This window comes from Sapajus apella, unplaced genomic scaffold, assembly GCF_009761245.1.
Source record: "Sapajus apella isolate SASKATOON/1434 unplaced genomic scaffold, GSC_monkey_1.0 scaffold14, whole genome shotgun sequence".
Lineage (NCBI taxonomy): Eukaryota > Metazoa > Chordata > Mammalia > Primates > Cebidae > Sapajus > Sapajus apella.
The window spans coordinates 11076479-11095713 of record NW_022436954.1 but is presented as its reverse complement, the minus strand read 5'-3'; the positions used below and the strand labels follow the sequence as shown (position 1 = coordinate 11095713).

At 36.6% G+C, this 19235-nt stretch overlaps 1 protein-coding gene across 1 annotated transcript; it reads left to right on the top strand.

Annotated features, from left to right (window-relative positions):
* Positions 1-7316: 7316 nt before the first annotated feature.
* On the top strand, positions 7317-17488 carry MS4A2 (membrane spanning 4-domains A2). Its single transcript, XM_032283303.1, has 7 exons — positions 7317-8247; positions 9110-9239; positions 9748-9882; positions 12145-12201; positions 12748-12909; positions 13300-13398; positions 14900-17488. The coding sequence occupies exons 1-7, from the start codon at positions 8192-8194 to the stop codon at positions 14996-14998; spliced, it is 738 nt and encodes a 245-aa protein (XP_032139194.1). The 5' UTR covers positions 7317-8191; the 3' UTR covers positions 14999-17488.
* Positions 17489-19235: the final 1747 nt, after the last annotated feature.

Here is a 19235-nt window from a genome sequence, read left to right as displayed (position 1 = left end):
TTTGTCAGAAACATAAGATTACCTTTCTTTTTTAGCCTTCTCTCTTGTCACCAACCATTCCTACTTGGTGGCTGTTTACTTGGAAAAAGGCTACGTGATCTTTCTGGCTCCACTAAATGTCTAAGACACCCTGCTTCCTTTGCTTGCATCCCACAAACTATTTCCCTCATTGATGAGATTGTGTTTATCTCCCTTTAAACCTTCCCTATCCCGAATAGTCTGTCATTTTCTGCCTTTAAAATCTTTCCTCTCTCTTTTGCTCTATTGTCTAAGTAATAATGCGGTTAAGTTATCCCCAAAGTTCACTCTACAGAAAATTTCCTCAATACTTTGCAGAAAACTCCAAACAAATCATATTAAAAGAGGCATATTTTTTTTTCTTTTAGAATGTAAGCTCCTAAAGAGGAGGGGCAATGTTGTCTGTATGTTCTATTGTGCCTCGCACATTGTAAATGCTCAATAAATATTGATGACGGGAGGCAGTGAGTCTTGATTATGAAGGTGAGAAACACTGGTGAGAAATCCCAAACACTGGGTTGTTGCTTGTTTTATTATGACCTTAGATTAAGTTGGAAAATATTTGCCCCTGTTGAATAGCTGTCCCAAATATTACATTCAAATAAAAATACAATGGAGGAAAAAAATTAACAAGTTCTGGGTATCTAGGGTAATACAGCTTGGCTGTGTCCCCACCCAAATCTCATCTTGAATTATAGTTTCCATAATTCCTATGTGTTGTGAGAGGGACCCTGTGGGAGGTAATTGAATCATGGGGGTGGTTACCCCTATGTTACTGTTCTTATGATGGTGAGTGAGTTCTGACAAGATCTAATGGTTTTTAAAGAGGCTTCCCTCTTTGCTCAGCATTTCTCCTTCCTGCCCTCATGTGAAGAAGGACGTGTTTGCTTCCCCTTCTGCCATGATTCTAAGTTTCCTGAGACCTTCCTAGCCATGTGGAACTGTGAATCAATTAAACCTTTTTCCTTTATAAATTGCCCAGTCTCAGGCAGTTCTTTATATCAGTGTGAGAACAGACTAATAGATAAGGTATGGTATGGGTGGTGATGAATATGTAAATTAATTTGATTATAGTAGTCATTACACAATGTATATGTTTATCAAGTCATTACATTGTACACCTTGCATATATACAACCTTTGTCAATTACATATTTAAAAGGTGGGGCAGGGGAATAAGCAAGCATGGAAACCCCTACCAGCCACCTACATTATACCAAAAATTAAAATTGTGTCTAAATAGATATTTGCCATGGAAAATAGTAATGAAAATGTGTGATAGATCATAATAGGACATGCCTGAAAGAGGAAAAGACAAATTGATATTTTATTCAAAATACATTATATTGATGTATATGAAAAATAAAGAAAAATGTACAAATAGTAAGTGTACAACTTCATATTTTTTATTGTGCTAAGAACATTTAACATGAGTTAACACTTAATTGTCCTCTTAACAAATTTTTAAATTTACACTATTATGGACTATAGATGAAATGTTATACATTATAACTCTGGAGCTTATTCATTTTGCTTGACTGAAACTTTATGATTGCTAATTGGTAACTCTATTTCTCTCTCCTTCTAGGGACTGGCAGCCACTATTCTATTCTTCCATTCTATGAATTTGACCATTTTAGATAACTCATACAAATGAAATCATGCCGTATTTCTCCTTTAGTGACAGACTTATTTCACTTAGCAAATGTATTCTACGTTCATCCATTTTGTTACAGATGGTAGGATTTCCATTTTTTTTTTTAAAGACTGAATAGTATTCCATTGTATGTATTTAATACACATCCATTTATTTATTTATGGATATTTAGGTTGCTTCCACATGTTAGCTATTCTGAATAATGCTGCAATGAATATGGGATCCTGGTATTAATTCCCTTAAACATCCAAAAGTAGATCATGTGGTAGATCTATATTTAATTTTTTGAGAAACCGCCATATAGTTTTTCATAGCTACTGTACCATTAACAGTGTACAAGAATTCCAATTTATCCACATCCTCACCAACACTTGCTATTTATTTATATTTTAATAAGGTCATCCTAACAGGTATGAGGTGATATCTCATTTTGATCTTGATTTGTATTTCCCCAATGATTAGTGATGTGGAGCATCTTTGCACTACCCATTGGCCATACGTATGTCTTTGCTGGAGAAATGCCTATTCAAATACTTTGCCTACTTTTAAAATTGGGTTATTATTTTTGTCTATTTGATAGTTTACTGAGTTGTAGGAGTTTCTTAAATATTTTGAATGTTAATCCCATATCAGACAGATTATTTGCAAATACTTCTCCTATTCTATAGGTTATCTCCTCGTGTTTTTGTTTCCTTTGCTGTGCGAAAGCTTTTAGTTTGATTTATTTCTACGTGCCTATTTTTGCTTCTGTTTCTTTGCTCTTGGTGTATTATCCAATAAATTATTGCTAACTTCAGTGTTATAAAACTCTTCCTCTATGTTTCCTTTTATGGGATTTACAATTTTGGGTCTTCTTTACAGTTAATTCTTCAATTCATTTTAAGTTGAATTTTGTATGTGGCGTAAGATAGAAATCAATTTCATTCTGTTATATGGGATATCTAATTTTCCCAGCACCATTTGTGGCAAATATTATCCTTTTCTCATTCTGTATTCTTGGCAACCTTGTTGATGATTGGTTGACCATATATATGTAGATTTATATCTAGGCTCTTTTGTTCTATTGGTCTTATGCCTGTCTTTATGCCAGCATTATACTGTTTTAATTACTATTGTAATACATTTTGAAATCAGCAGATGTCTCTAGCTTTCTGTTTTCTCAAGATTGTGTTGGCTGTTGGGGCCCTTTGTGGTTTCACATGACGTTTAGGATTTTTAGCAGCTTCTGTAAACAATTCATTGGGATTTTTGATAGAATTTGCATTGGATCTGTAAATTGCTTTTGGTAGTACAGACATTTTGACAATATTAAATCTTCCAATCCATGGACGTGGATATCTTTTACTAATTTGTGTTTAATTTCTTTCATCTGTTTCATAGTTTTCAGTGTACAAGTTTTTCATCTCATTAGTTAAGTTTACTCTTAAGTATTTTATTCTTTTTAATGCTATTTTAGATGAAATTAGTTTCTTAATTTTCTTTTCAGGAACTTTGCTAGTGTATAGCTGATTTTTATATGTTAATTATTGTATTCTGCTACTTTACAGAATTCATTTATTCAAAGTGTATGTGTGTGCACATGTGTGTGTGAGTATATGTAGTCTTTAGAGTTTTTACATATAGGATTATGCCATCTACAAAGAGAGATAATTTTACTTTTACTTTTTTCCAATTTAAATACTTTTTGTTTATTTTACTTGCCTAATTTTTTTGCTAGGAATTTTAGTGCTATGTTGAATAGAAGTGGCAAAATGGGCATCCTTGCCTTATTCCTTATCTTAAAGAAAAAGTGGTTTTATACTCTTATATGCTTTCATATTGCTTTTAATTGTCCTTTGTTTCAACTTGAAAAACTCCTTTCAGCGTATCTTGTAAGGCACGTCCAGTGGTGATAACTTTCCTCAGCTTTTGTTTGTCTAGGAAAGTATTTATCTCTCCTTCATTTCTGAAGTATGGTTTTGCCAAGGGTAGTATTCTTGGTTGGCTTTTTTTTTCTCTCTCGCTGCACTTTGGATATATTATCCTACTTACTTCTGGCCTGCAAAGTTTCTGCTGAAAAATTCTCCTAATAGTCCTATGAGACACCACTGTATTAATAAGTCACTTTTCTTTTGCTGCTTTCAAAATTCTCACTTTGCCCTTGACCTTTGATAATTTATTATGATGTATCTTAGCGTGGACATCTTAGTATCATTTTATTTGGGGTCCATTGGGCTGTCTAGATGCCCATTTTATTTATAGACTTGGAAAATTTCCTTTATCATTTTTTGAATGAGTTTTATTTCTTTTTCTCTCCCTTCTTTTTCTGAGAATCCTATAATTTTTATATTGACCCACTTAATGATGTCCCATAAGTTTTTAAAGCTTTTTTTACTCTTTTCATTTCTCTAGATAATTTTAATAAACTGCCTTCAAGTTTACTGATCTTTTCTTCTGCTTACTCTAGCTCCTGTTGAACCTACCTGGTGAATTTCATTTCAGTTGTTGTGTTCTTCAGTTCTATGATTTCTATTTGATACTTTTAAATCTTTCTATCTCTGTTGAAATTCTCCCATTCATGCATGCTCTCCTGACCTCATTTTGCTTTTTTATGATGGTTAATTCGATTTCTCTTTCAGATATATCACATATCTTTGTATCCTTGTGGTCAGTTTCTGGAAACTTATTTATGTTTTAGAGCATATTTTTTGTTTCTTCATTGGCCCTGACTCTTGCATTGATGTTTTCACAATAGTCTCATAGAATAGACTGTTATAGGAGAAGCACTTCACCAATCTGCCAGTCAAGACATCTGGGAGCATCTCAAGTCCAGATGCTATCTTGGACTGTTATTTTTGTTCTCAGACCATTGAACGTATGGTTCTCTGTTTTTCTTTTCCTTCTCAGGTAGCTGAGGTATTTTTTGGTGGTGGAGGGAGGGCAGTTGTGGTTCAGTGTTGTTCTGTTTGTTTTGCCTATTTGCTTTGCCCTGAGCTGGAAGGCTGGAATGTGGCACGTACTGCTTGATATTCAAACTGCAGTCTTTGTTCTCAATGTGTCTAGAGTATGCTAGGTCTTGTCTGGCCTTGCCTGAGATAGGCAAGACAGGAGTAAATGCCTCGGCAGCCCCCAGAAAAGTTAGAATGCTAAACTTATGGCCCAGTGTTTCCATTCCTTCACCAAGGAGAAGCTTAAGGGATTGCCACACTGTCTTCCACAATAGTTGAACTAATTTACATTCCCACCAACAGTGTAAAAGCATTCCAATTTCTCCACATCCTTGCCAGCCTATGTTGTTTCCAGACTTTTTAATGATTGCCATTCTAACTGGTGTGAGATGGAATCTCATTGTGGTTTTGATTCGCATTTCTCTAATGACCAGTGATTATGAGCTTTTTTTTTTTCATATTTTTGTTGGTCATATAAATGTCTTCTTTTGAGAAGTGTCCTTTTATATCCTTTGCCCACTTTTTGATGGGGTTGTTTGTTTTTTTCTTGTATATTTGTTTAAGTTCCTTATAGATTCTGGATATTAGACCTTTGTCAAATGGATAGATTGCAAAATTTTTTTCCCATTCTGTAAGTTGCTTGTTCACTCTGACAATAGTTTCTTTTGCTGTGCAGAAGCTCTTTAATTTAATTATATCCCATTTGTCAATTTTGACTTTTTTTGCAATTGCTTTTGGTGTTTTAGTCATGAAGTTTTTGCCCATGCTCATGTCCTGAATGGAATTGCCTAGGTGTTCTTCTAGGCTTTTTATGGTTTTACTTTTAAGGCTTTAATCCAAGAAAGTATAAATTTCAACTTGTAACATGCAAATTCATGCATATTTATTTTAAGCAAATTGAACATTCAGTTTGAGAAAAACAATTGTTTATGTGGGATACTAAAGCAAATTTCTTGTAAGTTTCAAGAAATAAATTTAGTATGTAACTGAAAGAAGAAAGCTTGCTCGTCAAAGAGGAAGCCAGAGATGGGTGTGGGTGAAAGGCGTGCGCAAAGACACGCTAGAGGAGGAAAGATACATGGTAGGGAAGGGGGCTAGCTCTGTTATCTCTTCCTTTCAGGCAGCAGTGTAGTTAAAACTCATCTTGATAATTTTGCCTCACCAAAAAAGCCAGTCATTTTGTCATATGTTTCAATGTTCACTATTGTGAAAGATGATAAAACATGGCTGTAGGGAAACAAAGTGTGGGCATAGCAGATGATAAGTAACTTACGAAGGGGCAAGGAGGTGCTTGTGAAAATTGAATAGGAAACTATTTGGAGGCTATAAGTTATGACAGGTTCAGATTTGCATTTTGCAAGGTTCTGTTGACAGTTCTCAGAAAACAGCATTGTGTCCAAACACTAAAGACCATCTTCAGCTTGCTTCCTGTCTAAATCTCAAGTTCAATTCCTAATTATTTGCTACACAAATAATGAACTACTCTAAACTACTAAGAAACGCCACATGAACCATGATTTCTGGACTTTTCCTAGCAGGTGTGGGGGTAATTTCACTAAGAGAGAGGCAATAAGGCCAGATGCAGTGGCTCATACCTGTAATTACAGCACTTTGGGAGGCTGAGATGGGTAGATCACCTGAGGTTGAGCGTTCGAGGCCAGCCTGGCCAACATAAAGAAACCCCATCTCTACTAAAAGTACAAAATTAGCCAGGTGTGGAGGTGCATTCCTGTAATTCCAGCTACTTGGGAGGCTGAGGCAGGAGAATTACTTGAACCCAGGAGGCAGAGGTTGCGGTGAGCTCAGTTCCTGACATTGCACTTCAGCCTGGGCAAAATGAGTGAAATTCTATCAAAAAAGAAAGAAGGAAGGAAGGAAGAGAAGAGAGAGAGAGAGAGAAAGAAAGAAAGAAAGAAAGAGAGAGAGAGAAAAAGGGGAAGGAAGGAAGGAAGGAAGGAAGGGAGGAAGGGAGGGAGGGAGAGAGGAAGGAAGAAAGGAAGAGAGAGAAAGAAGAAGAAAGAAAGAAAGAGGAAAGAAAGAAAAGAAAGAAAGAGAGAGAGAGAGAGAGAGAGAGAAAGAAGGAAAAAAAGAGAAAGAAGAGAAAGTTGTTGCAGCTATCTCTTTAAGTCTGAATGTTACCTTCTCTGGAATTTCCTTCCCTGAACTCTACATATCCCCTGTCAGGCAGAATTGTTATGCCCTCCTATGACTCCAACATCCTCTAGCCTCCAACATATTGGATAATATCATTGTTCTATTCTGCTTGATTGTGGGCTAGAAGGACCTGGGATTTTGTATTCATCTGTGCATACACAGTGATAAGAGCAGTGCCTGGCATGGAATATTAAGTTCTTTTTGAATGAATGTATAAATGAGTAAGGTCTATTCCTTAATTCCAAAGAATTTTGGTTAGATCCACCAATTCCTGAAGACACCGTGGGAAGATGACACCTGAGTTAATAAACTTGGCCACAAAAGCTATGTCATTATATCTTTTAGTATATTCTGTTTATGCAAATAACATAGTTTCTTACAAAAATATTTTTTTACATCCTCTCCAAAAACATCCACACATGATTAGAGGCATGATTTTTATTATCTCAAATTGTATTAATGAGCCATTCAAGATTATGTTTATAATTAAACTGAAATAAAACCTCTTTATCTCATATCTTTGCTATGGTCTAGCTAGTTATGGTATTAGAATGATCACATTGGTTTAGTTCTCATTCTAACTTAGGCATATTACCCAGTCCAATGCTGTTTAGATTTGCTAATGGGATTTGTTATAAAGTTCATGCCTATCAGTATTTTCACTATCGCATTCTTGCCATTATAAAGATCTAAGCAGCATTGGTCTAGTAATTTAGCAGACAATGGAGTCATCTTAGCTTTTACACACTATCAGGTATGGTTCACGGCAGTTAGAATGCAGCCTGCTGTATTTCTGAGACCATCTGCTGCAGAAAGTCGTGTAAACAGTTTCCGAAAGACAGAAAGCGAGAGAAAGATGATAGATATTAAAGTCAGAGATGGATCTAGAGATTCAGAGACTAACACACACTCACTCACATAAAAAAACAGCACTTCAGTTTCGGGTCTATGTGTGAAACCAACTATGCCTTAAACAGGGAAGACACGCTTTCCAAAGGTGCAACTGAATAACTTCTGACATAGAAATGGCTGAATTAGGGCACAAATGGGGAAAATTCCAGACGAAGGGCACATCTCTTTCTTTTCTGCATTTCTCTCTCATCTTCTCAACTCCTACTAGAATGTCTCATTTTTAGATTCTGTAAATCCTGCTAGTGTCAGGCAGAATTATGCTCCAGGAGTCTCAAATTTTCTTATTTCATGTTAGTCTTTATTTAGTAGGCTTCTCAACTTTTCTATTTATTACAAGTAAAACCCTGTTGATCTTAATCAGCCAAGAAACTTATCTGTCTGGCAAATGGCTATGTATAAAGATAATTATCAATGTCATGAGGTAACCCATTTCAACTGCCAAGCAGAGCATGCAGTAGGAGGAAGTCCACCAAGTCTTGATATGACAATATTCTTTACTCCTGGATCTCTCAGCTAATGAAAAAATGGACACGGAATATAATAGGAGAGAAAATCTTGCTCTCCCACAAGAGCCATCCAGGTAGGTACAGGGTATTATTTTTCCCATTCTCAGTCACTTAGTGGCAGGGGAAATCAGTCATAGTGCTTGGGAGATAAAAATTTATTGATGTAAGCATGGATCCATCTAGTTTAATTAATAAATTGGGTGTGAGAAAGCTACTTGCTGTACTTTCCAAGTGTTTCTCTCTTCCTGGAGAGAAAGATTTGTACTCAGCTTGTAAACTGGAAATAACAGATTTTCTCACATTAGAGGCTCATTTTCTGGGCATGAGACAGGAGAGTTCATACTATGTATGTAGATCTCTTGCTTCTGTGTCTGATACGTGCTGAGGGACACATCCTTCACAGATGCTTTTGTAAATATAAAATAACCTGCTTCTTGGTTGGTCTTTATGAACCAAAAGCTGTGGGATGTTTCTCTGAAGATGAAAATAGTAATAGAGTTCCATCTAGTCATTCAAAGCCATCCCTTCATTGTACTCTGTGTACATGAAGTTGGGGTTTGTTATTGACAAAATATATTCAGGTACATTTCTTTGTTAAAAGGATTGTGAGATGCATAGGTAAATGTCTTTATTTTCAGTTTTACTTGTCAATATAGATGAATGAGAAAGAATGTGAAAGTAACATTGGATTAAGAATAGAAAAATTGGGTATGGATTTTGTTCCATTTTGTCCCACCTAATCCCTTGGATAGAGTTCAGGTGTTCTTGGTCAGTTACTTGGATGCTCTGAGCTTTAGTTTCTTAGTGATTACAATGAAAATTTGAATTGCAGGATGGCTTTGAAAAAATAAACAAACCCCCCTTTCTGTTAGTAAAGGATGTTGCACAGGGAGTTAGAGAATGTTCTTGTGATGGAATTGCTTTTAAATTTCACAGTGTGCCTGAAATTGAAGTCTTGGAAATATCTCCCCAGAAAGTATCTTCAGGCAGACTATTGAAGTCTGCCTCATCTCCACCACAGCATACATGGCTGACAGTTTTGAAAAAAGAGCAGGAGTTCCTAGGGGTGAGTGAGCCTCCTCCAACTTTGACTTGACTAAGGATTGGCTCTAGAAAATAATATTTAGTTGCACCAACTGTTTTCCCACTTGGATTCATGAGGTGACACGTCATCTACAAAAACCTCATAAAGAGCTGACACCAACTGGGACCTTTTGGGAAGAGAGAAACATTTCCTCATAAAGACTGTAAATTGCTAAGACAAGAATGGCCAATAGGAGTGAAGATTTCATAATCTTTATCTTTACTTAGATGTAAGGAACAATTACTGATGTTCAACATGACTATGTAAATAAAGGCAGATGAGAAAAGCATTGGCAATCCATGCATTAGGTAATGCTTGTACCAATTCTTATAGTGGCCAGGGTATCCTGAAAAACTTTAAATTTGGATCACTTCTCAGGACAGTTTAGCACACTAAAGCAGTTTCTCATATCTGGCCTCTATTATTAAAAAAATGACATGATCTTGGGAAAATATTTTGCTTTTCATGAAATTCATGTGTTTTTCTATAGGTAACGCAAATTCTGATTGGTTTGATATGCCTTTGTTTTGGAACAGTTGTCTGCTCTGTATTTAATATTTCAGACTTCGAGGAAGACATTTTTTCATCATTTAAAGCAGGTTATCCATTCTGGGGAGCCATATTTGTGAGTATATAGCTATAATTGTTTCTGAAATAACACTGAACATTGGTTTTTCTCTTGCTCAGATCTAACCAGTTGTTTATTTCCAGTATTAAGATGATATTTATAATTCTTAACGTAGATATGCTCATTAACAACAACAAAAGACTCTTTCTATAATTAACTGTGGGTTAAAAACTTAGCCCACAGTTTTTTTTTTTTTTTTTTTTTTTAGCCCACAGTTTTATCTGATGAGAAACCTGAATCTAATTCAAGTTAAATGACTTGTCTAAGGGACACTTGCCTAATAGTAATTGAACCTAAACTTTCAGAATCCAATTCCAGGAACATACATCTAGCACTATTCATTAATAAAGTTATATAATAAATACAGTTTTATCTGTCAACTAAAAGTAATAACAGAGGCCAGGTACGGTTGTTCATGTCTGTAATTCCAGCACTTTGAGAGGCTGGGCTGGGTGGATTCCTGAGGTCAGGAGCTCGAGACCAGCCTGACCAACATGGTGAAACCCCGTCTCTACTAAATGCAAACATTTAGCTGAGCATGGTGGTGCATGCCTGTAATCCCAGCTACTTGGGAGGCTGAGGCAGGAGACTCGTTTAAACCTGGGAGACAGAGGTTGCAATGAGCCGAGATTGTGCCATTGGACTCCAGCCTGGGCAACAAGAGTGCAACTCTGTCTCAAAATAGTAATAATAACAGAAAATAAAGTTATCTTCATGAAAAATGAGGAAAGAGATTGCTGGGGTGAGAAAACTCAGGATCAATGGACATATGGTGACCTTCTATGCCCTAGAAACTCTTTCAGGTATTTTCTCCTGGTAGCTCTTTTACTCATTGTTCTATCTGGAAAAATGGATGGATGAGTGAGATCATAAGGTATACAACTTTTTAAAAGTCTAATTGATATATAAAAAATGACAAATATTTCAGGTATACAATTTGATAAACTTTGACACACAGATACACATGAAAACATCAACACATTAATACAATGTATGTATCCATCATTTCCAAAAGCTTCCCTGTGTTCCTTTGTAACTCTTCCTCCCTCCACTCCTTGTCCTCTCATCCCTAAGAAACCACTGATCTGCTTTCTGTAAATATTAATTTCCATTTTTTAGAGCTTTATGTAAGTATGTTCTTTTTACTGTTTGTCTTCCTTCACTGCACAGTTATTTTGAGATTATTCATGTTTTTTTTTAATATCTCTAAACTATATCAAATTCACTTTGTATTCTGCTAAATATTTAGTGCTCGGATGACTTATTCAGGACTCTCCTTGAACCTCTACCTCTGTTATAATTGAAACTTGTCTCTAATGTCTTTCTATTCCAAACACAGCTTATTAGATGTCTCTCAACCCATCAGACTCACAATCTGAGTCTTTAAGAGATTGCTTTAAATTTGTGCTATTGAGCTATATTTATATCAAATACGTACATTTTGATAAAAATATCATGTACATTTTCAAAATTACTCTATATTCACATGATATATGTCAAATTCTGGAAATGTGCATGCCACAAACACACGTTTCTTGCCTAAAGGAGCTGATGAACAATGGACATGCAAATAGACAATTGCAATAGAATGAGAGTGGTGTTCTAACAGATTCATGCAGTTGATGTTGCCGGACATCACTACTCCAAGAGAAACCCTTGCACTGTCAGGGCCAGCATCACCTGGGAGCCTCACGTAAAAGAAGAATTTCAGGTTCTATCTAGGACCTAATGAATAAGAATCTGCATTTTAGCAAGACCCTCGTATGATTCATATATAATTTTTTTTGAGTCTCACTCTTGTCACCCAGGCTGGAGTGCAGTGGCACGATTTTGGCTCACTGCAATCTCCGCCTCCCAGTTTCAAGCAATTCTCCTGCCACAGTCTCCCAAGTAGTTGGGACTACAGACACACACCACCATGCCAGGCTAATTTTTGTATTTTTAGTAGAGATGGGATTTCACCATATTGGTCAGGCTGGTCTTGAACTCCTGACCTCAGGTGATCCACCCTGTTGGGCCTCCCAAAGTGCTGGGATTATAGGTGTGAGCAACCACACCCAGACTTACTCATATACACATTTAATTTTGAGAAGCACTCTATAGAAAATGAGAATAAGAAAATATTGAGCTCACAGGTGACATTAATAAGTAACTTTATTGAGTACCCCAAATTTTACCTATGTTTGGAAGACAGGGTTAAAAACGACACATTGAAAACAAGAAACTCATTGTTGCTTTTCTTCCCTCCCATTTGAACAGTTTTCTATTTCTGGAATTTTGGCAATTATATCTGAAAGGAGAAATGCAACATATCTGGTGAGTTGCCCGTTTCTTTGTCCATCCTTGAAAAGGTAAAAAGAATGGAGTTTTAGGTGTCTTAAGGGAAACATGTCTTTATCTCTTATATTACTAGTGAACATGGATACATAATTTTGTCTCAATCTATTTTGTGTTGTGATGCTTTTTGCAACAGAAGCTGGATATAATCATTAGAAACATATATTGTACCATTTAACATACAATGAAGTTTATGTTTACCTTGACATGCGTTTTAAAGAAAAGTGTCCCCACACTGGCATTATCCTTATAGATATATTCACATGATCAAATAAATTACTAGTTTTCAATTAAGAAGACTATTTGAGGAAAGATGACGTGTGTTCATGTTCCCGAATGCAGTCCCAGCAAGAAAGTAATATATGCTTATTAAACAATGGGGGCATTTTCAAAGTTTCACTTTCTAACCAAAATTTTGAACCATTGTGGAATTTACTGGATGCATCCAGCCCTGACATGAAGATAGGTTTATTGAATGTGCCAGCAAGTGTGGGCCCCGGTCTGAGTGTTCTTCATTATCATCAGGCCAGAGGAAGCCTGGGGGCAAACACTGCCAGCAGCATAGCTGGGGGAACGGGAATTACCATGCTGATCATCAACCTGAAGAAGAGCTCGGCTTATATGCGCATCCACAGTTGCCAGAAACTTTATGAGACCAAAAACTGCTTGGTGGCTTCTTTTTCCACTGTATGTATTTTTTCTGCTGTATGTATTTTATTGTGGGAAGACGATTCTGGGTCCTAACGTAAGAAGCCCTCTTTTCCTGTTCCATGAACACCATCCTTTTCCGTAGCCTCCATTACATAGTATAATGTTCCGTAAGTTTACGCAGTCCAGGGAGATGCTGGCTGCCCACTCCCCTCAACCAAGGCAAATTTATCAGGGTTAAAGTTATCTGCTGCAGATAATGATCTCTGGGTGTTCCTGTGCCTGTGTTTGCATGTCAGTGTATGTGTCACTTTAGAAGGACTGGTCCCGTGGTGGGGAGATGAAAGCAGGAGACACGATAAAAAAGATAGACTTTTTGGGCACCCACCATGTGACTCTTTTTGTTTGTTGTTTGTTGCTGTTCAATAGGAGATTGTAGTGATGATGCTGTTTCTCACCGTTCTGGGATTTGGTAGTGCTGTGTCACTCACAGTCTTTGGAGCTGGGGAAGAACTCAAAGGAAAGAAGGTAAGCAGAAGCCTCATGTAAAATCTTGAATGACAGGTTAAAGAATTGGAGCTTTATTCCTTAAAAATATGGTCTCGGTTTTCTGAAATGTTTCTTCCAGGAAATAGTTTCTCCAAGTTTTATTCTTTGATTTCTAAACCTCACATTTTATATTCAGAAGTAGTAGCACACATTTTATAATATATCCCTCTAAATGAGGGTTAGGAAAATAGGATATCTATAATTTTAGAGAATGTGGATGCCTTGAAGTGTGTGTAGCATGAGAGATGCTATGTGAGGAGCCTTGTGAGGAAACCACTCAGGTATCTGGCCTTGTCTTCTGCCCCAGAAGTAGCCACCTATTCAGAATAAAACACCTTTCTGTTTTATTCCTTTACTTCTTGACTCTTCCTTTCCCACTTGCTCTAAAACCTCAATTTTCTTTCCTTTCTGATTCATGACTACCTACTGTTTCCATTTGCCTCACCTGTCCACTACACCGCTGATGAGGATCACCAGCACTTGGTGCTCATGCACTTACTCACATCTGATGGATGAAAAACACTCGCTCCATCGTCCATGTTCCTGAGGCATTCAAGTCTATCCATCTTTTAAAATCACTCTCCTCTAGGCTAGGCATGGTGGCTTACACCTGTAATCCCACCCTTGAGGCCAAGGAGGGCAGATCACTTGAGGTCAGGAGTTCGAAACCAGCCCGGCCAAATGGCAAAAACCACATCTCTACTAAAATAATACAACAAAGCAAAACAACAACAACAAACAAAAAAGAAAACATTAGCCCAGTATGGTGGCAGGCACCTGAGGTCCCAGCTACTTGGGAGGCTAAAGCAGGAGAATAGCTTGAGCCCAAGAGGTAGAGGTTGTAGTGAGCCACTATCATGCCACTGCACCCCAGCCTTGGGTGACAGAGCCAGACTCTGTCTTAAAAAAAAAAAGGAGGGGTAGGCCAGTGGCTCATGCCTGTAGTCCCAGAAATTTGGGAGGCCAAGGCTGGAGAATCATTTGATATCAGGAGTTGGAGACCAGCCTGGCCAATATGGTGAGACCCCATCTCTACTAAAAATATAAAACTTAGTGAGGCATGGGGGTGCATGCCTGTAATTTCAGCATAGGAGAATTGTTTGAAGCCGGGAGGTGGAAGTTGCAGTGAGCTGAGATCGTGGCCACTGCACTCCAGCCTGGGTGGCAGAGTGAGACTCTGTCTCAAAAAAAAAAAAAAAAAAAAAAAAAGAAGAAAAAAATCACTGTCTTCCAAAGATAGATAAATAAGACAGCAGATATACTAAGGAATAACCTGACTGACTTGTTATGGACTGACATGATTTCTTTTGGGCCAACTTGGCCAGGCAGCCTGGTTTGGTTTTCTGGAAATGAAAGAAATAGAGTATAATGACAGAGAGCATGAGAGCCAGAAAGACAAAAGTAGGTAAGTCTCTTGAGCAAGACTTCTAGGGATGGGAAATTTGTGGTGATTGATAGGAAATGATTTTTCTCTTGTCAGGTTCCAGATGATCGTGTTTATGAAGAATTAAACATATATTCCGCTACTTACAGTGAGCTGGGAAACCCAGAGGAAGTGTCTCCTCCCACTGATTTATAAGAATCACATATCCAGAACACTCTGATTCACAGTTAAGGATCCAGAAGGCCAAGGCCTTGTTAATGGGACACTGGAAAAATGTATATTCTCTCCACAGTCTGCCAATTTTATATTAGATTTATACACCAGATGAGAATATTTTGTTTTTGTTGCTTATGATCATGTTAATATGCTCCCTTCATTTGTAAATATGGTATACTCTTATTTTTTTTGTTTTTTATTATGATTTCACACCCGTCTCTTCTAGAAAGTCAACATATAATAAGCAAGATTTAACTGTGGGTTCATAATTGCAAATACAGAAAACAAGAAGGCTGGCTGAAAGTTGAGTTAAACTTTGACAGCTTGATAATATTTGGTTCTTAGTTTTTTTTTTGTTTTGTTTTTGTTTTTGTTTTTAGCATTCCTAATGGTTACAGTTGGGAATGGTTTGTACCACCCACCGATACCCACATAGTCACACACACATATATATTACTTACACTATATATAATTTTTATGCAAATATTTTACCACCAGTCAATACATTTTTACAAAGATATGAAGTTTTATAAAAATCTGTATAATTGCCTGAATCACCAGCACATTCACTGACATGATATTATTAGATAGTGTTTGCAGATTGATAAGTAGGAAATGGGGAATTTTATTAAGTTATCCCTTGTCTGGTGAGGTAGATAGATATAGTTTCCTTATAGGGAAACTATAAGTGGAGAGATCATTTAGTGAGACATTTGTGAAAAAAAGAAATCAAGACCTGAGCTGAAATAAAGTGAGTGGCAATGGAAAAAATGGTTATATCTAAAACATGTAGAAAAAGAGTAACTTGTAGATTTTGTTAACAAATTAAAGAATAAAGTTAGACAAGCAACTAGTTGACTAATACATTAGGTGTTTGAGTCTAAGATCAAAGGAGAACACTGGTTATGTTGAAGAAAATGATAAAAGTTCAGAAATATGAACAGTGGAGGAAGAGTATAAATAGACCTAAATTAAACTCATTTTTAGACTTTCATTTTGAGGAGACAAAGGGAAATGCAGTCATAGAGGGCCCGATGGCATCCCATACAGAGTTCTGGTAAAGATAAAATGCGATAGAGGTTTAGTATTATTATAAGAGAAATCATTATTAAATGAAGCAAATTAACACTCTAAGAGAATTATTTTGAGATAGAAGTGAAGCTAAGTTAAACTTTACATGCCTATAATTGGAGGAAGAAACTAAGAATAACATCTAGAATAGAAGATACAATAATTAGTCATAAACATGCATTGTGAAACCGTAGAGAACAGATAGTCCAAAATAGAGAAAGATTAGATAAACAGAAAATAACTAACCATCAGAGACAGTTTCAATTGGCTTGGGCAAGAGAGAAGTTCACAGTGATAACCAGCTCTACATAAGACATGAATGTAGGGCAGAGAAAACAGCAATAGTGGATGAATGCAAAAGGCGCTGAGAAATTCCACACATAGGCATTCTGATGAGTAAATGAATACAACACTTGCAAACGCCTTTAGAGACAGAGAATGGGGGCATCTGTGAGCAATATGACAGTCAATTATGAATAGAAGGTGGTGAAGAAAACCAAGTGGAAAAATTCCTGTTTATAAAAGAAGGAAAAGATAATTTATGTTTTTAGTCTAAGTATCAGAGTCCTGTAGAGGGACTGAAAAAAATCATTCTGAGAGTATTAGTCACAACGAAATAATGAATCACATTTTATGTATTGAGGATGCCAAAAATAAAAGGTGACAGGTAGACGTTAATTTCCCTAGATTATGAAAGTAATCACAACAGTCACACAACAAATAATTAAGTGACTTGGTATGCTTTATTTAATTTCAGGACCTGAGGTTTTCCATTCTCATTTTTCTAAAATAAAATTTTATTTCCTCAAATTTGGCAGCAGAGTAAAAAACCCTACCCTTTCACTGTGTACCATGCTAAGTTGCATCTCTACTCTTGACCACCTGTAGGTATTTAATCACATCACTTCTATGGCATGGATGTTCACATACAGACTCTTAGACGTGGTTTACGAGGGCCTGTAGAAGTGGATCCAATCTGTCTTTACAGTTGTATAATATATGATACCTCTTTTATTTCACTCAATTTATATTTTCATCATTGACTACACATTTCTTATGCACATCACACACTTTTTTTCTCAAGATCATTCTGAGAGTTGTCCTACCCTGCCTGCCTTTTATAGTATGCCCACCTCAAGCAGACACAGAGCACCAAGCTGGTGTTCTCTTCACACTATCACTGCCCCAAATTGTCTTTCTAAATTTCAACTTCAAGGTCATCTTCTCCATGAAGATCACTGATTGCACACCTTTTCATCCAGCCTTAATTTCTTACTTCATAAAACTACTCTATCCCATGATGCGGTATTATATCATTGATTATTAGTGTGCTAGTGATCTCCTTATGTATTCTCTATTATCTGTATTTGTGCAATAAATTGGAATAATGTAACTTGATTTCTTGTCTGTGTTTGTGTTTGCGTATAAGGTTGAGGGACTTATCAAATACAATAGGGAAATAAGGCATCAATAAAGTGATGCCAAAGACCAAGAGCAGTTTCTGAAGTCCTCTTTTTCATCAGCATTTTATCAAATATAACGCTCTATAAATAACCCTATGGACAGAAAACAGAATGTAGGAACAATCACCAGCCATCTTTTGTCAATAACTAATGGAACAGAGTTGAAAGAAAACTGGAGCATGAGTCATATTTTTAACCAGTCAGTCCTGACACTTATTTACATGCTAGGTAAACCTGAGAAAGTTTATTCTCCTTGTGAACCTCAGGTTTTGCATCTGAAAATGAAAAATTTGGAGCAAAATATTCCCAACTGGTCTTTCTGTTTCCATAGTCTGTGATTTTAAATATTTAGGATTTTTGGCAATCACAATGACCAAGTTTGTGGTTGAGATAGCAATAGCAATCGGAACTATTTGATGGACATATTTTCTTCTTTTTTCTTTTTCTTTCTTTTTTTTTTTTTTTTTTTGAGATAGAGTGTTGCTCTGTCGCCAGGCGCCAGGCTGGAGTGCAGTGGCCCCATCTCAACTCACTTCAACATCCACCTCCCGGATTCAAGCAATTCTCCTGCCTCAGCTTCCCGGGTAGCTGGGACTACAGGCGCACGCCACCACGCCCAGCTAATTTTTTTGTGTTTATAGTAGAGACGGGGTTTCACCATGTTGGCCAGGATGGTCTTGATCTCTTGACCTCGTGATCCACCTGCCTCAGCCTCCCAAAGTGCTGGGATTACAGACTTGAGCCACCGCGCCTGGCCGTTGGGCATATTTTCAAAGGAGCAGCTCTCCACTTCGAGTAAAGAAGTGTGTGGTACAGCAGGACACCTGGAACAATAATATTTTTCTAAATTCTTCTTACAAATGCTAATCAAAGGGTTTTCTTTTTCTAAAACTTGTCTTAGAATTAAAATTTCTCACATAATTCTCATTATAGGTATATAATAGGTAATAATTCCTGCTATAGATATGAATCTGCTTACATAAACAACTAATGAATCAAGGTGCCATAATTTTAACTGTAACTTGATTTAGAGTGTTGGGGCAAATCTATACGTCCAAGAGTGTGAGGATCCCTTGTTAGTATCTCTCTGTGTTACATGAGTATTTCCCTCCACTGGAAAACCTCTGTTCACGTGACAAGCAGTTAAGTGGGCTGAACTCATGTCCCCAAATAGCTTCTATCTGGGATTTCCAGCATAGGGTTTTGTTGAACAATATTGGGGAGCACGGATTATTAAGAAGGTAGATTTTGAAATACAATATACACAGAAGAAAATTGTAGTAGCTATATTAGATATTGGCTCTATGATCTTTTAAAATTAAAATGAAATAAAATCATTTTATTTTATCTTAGTTTTATTTTTTTTGTTTCTTAAATGGATATACTAAATATAACTACTTTAAATACACTGTGTATGTTCAAAGATCATTTAGCCCAGTTTCTAGCATGGTGAATGGAACCTATTTTTTTATTCATCGATATTGATGTGTAATCCTGAAATTGAAATTAGGGAAAGAGACACTGTCAGCTTCTCAGGGATGTTTGGCAATATTCACCTATCACTGAATTCTGGTTGGAAAAAAAGGGCTTAAGACCCTGGGTAAGATCAGGGAATATAATTATTTGTAACCTTCACATAGACTACTTCCAGAAAAATTGAACTGTAAAAAACGTATATTACA

Bases quoted from the DNA above. Each gene is read 5' to 3' on its own strand.
- MS4A2 (XM_032283303.1), top strand. From the start codon at position 8,192: ATGGACACGGAATATAATAGGAGAGAAAATCTTGCTCTCCCACAAGAG. The intron at 8,248-9,109 runs GTAGGTACAGGG...TAAATTTCACAG, and splicing joins CTCCCACAAGAGCCATCCAG to TGTGCCTGAAATTGAAGTCT. The intron at 12,202-12,747 runs GTGAGTTGCCCG...CATTATCATCAG, and splicing joins GGAGAAATGCAACATATCTG to GCCAGAGGAAGCCTGGGGGC.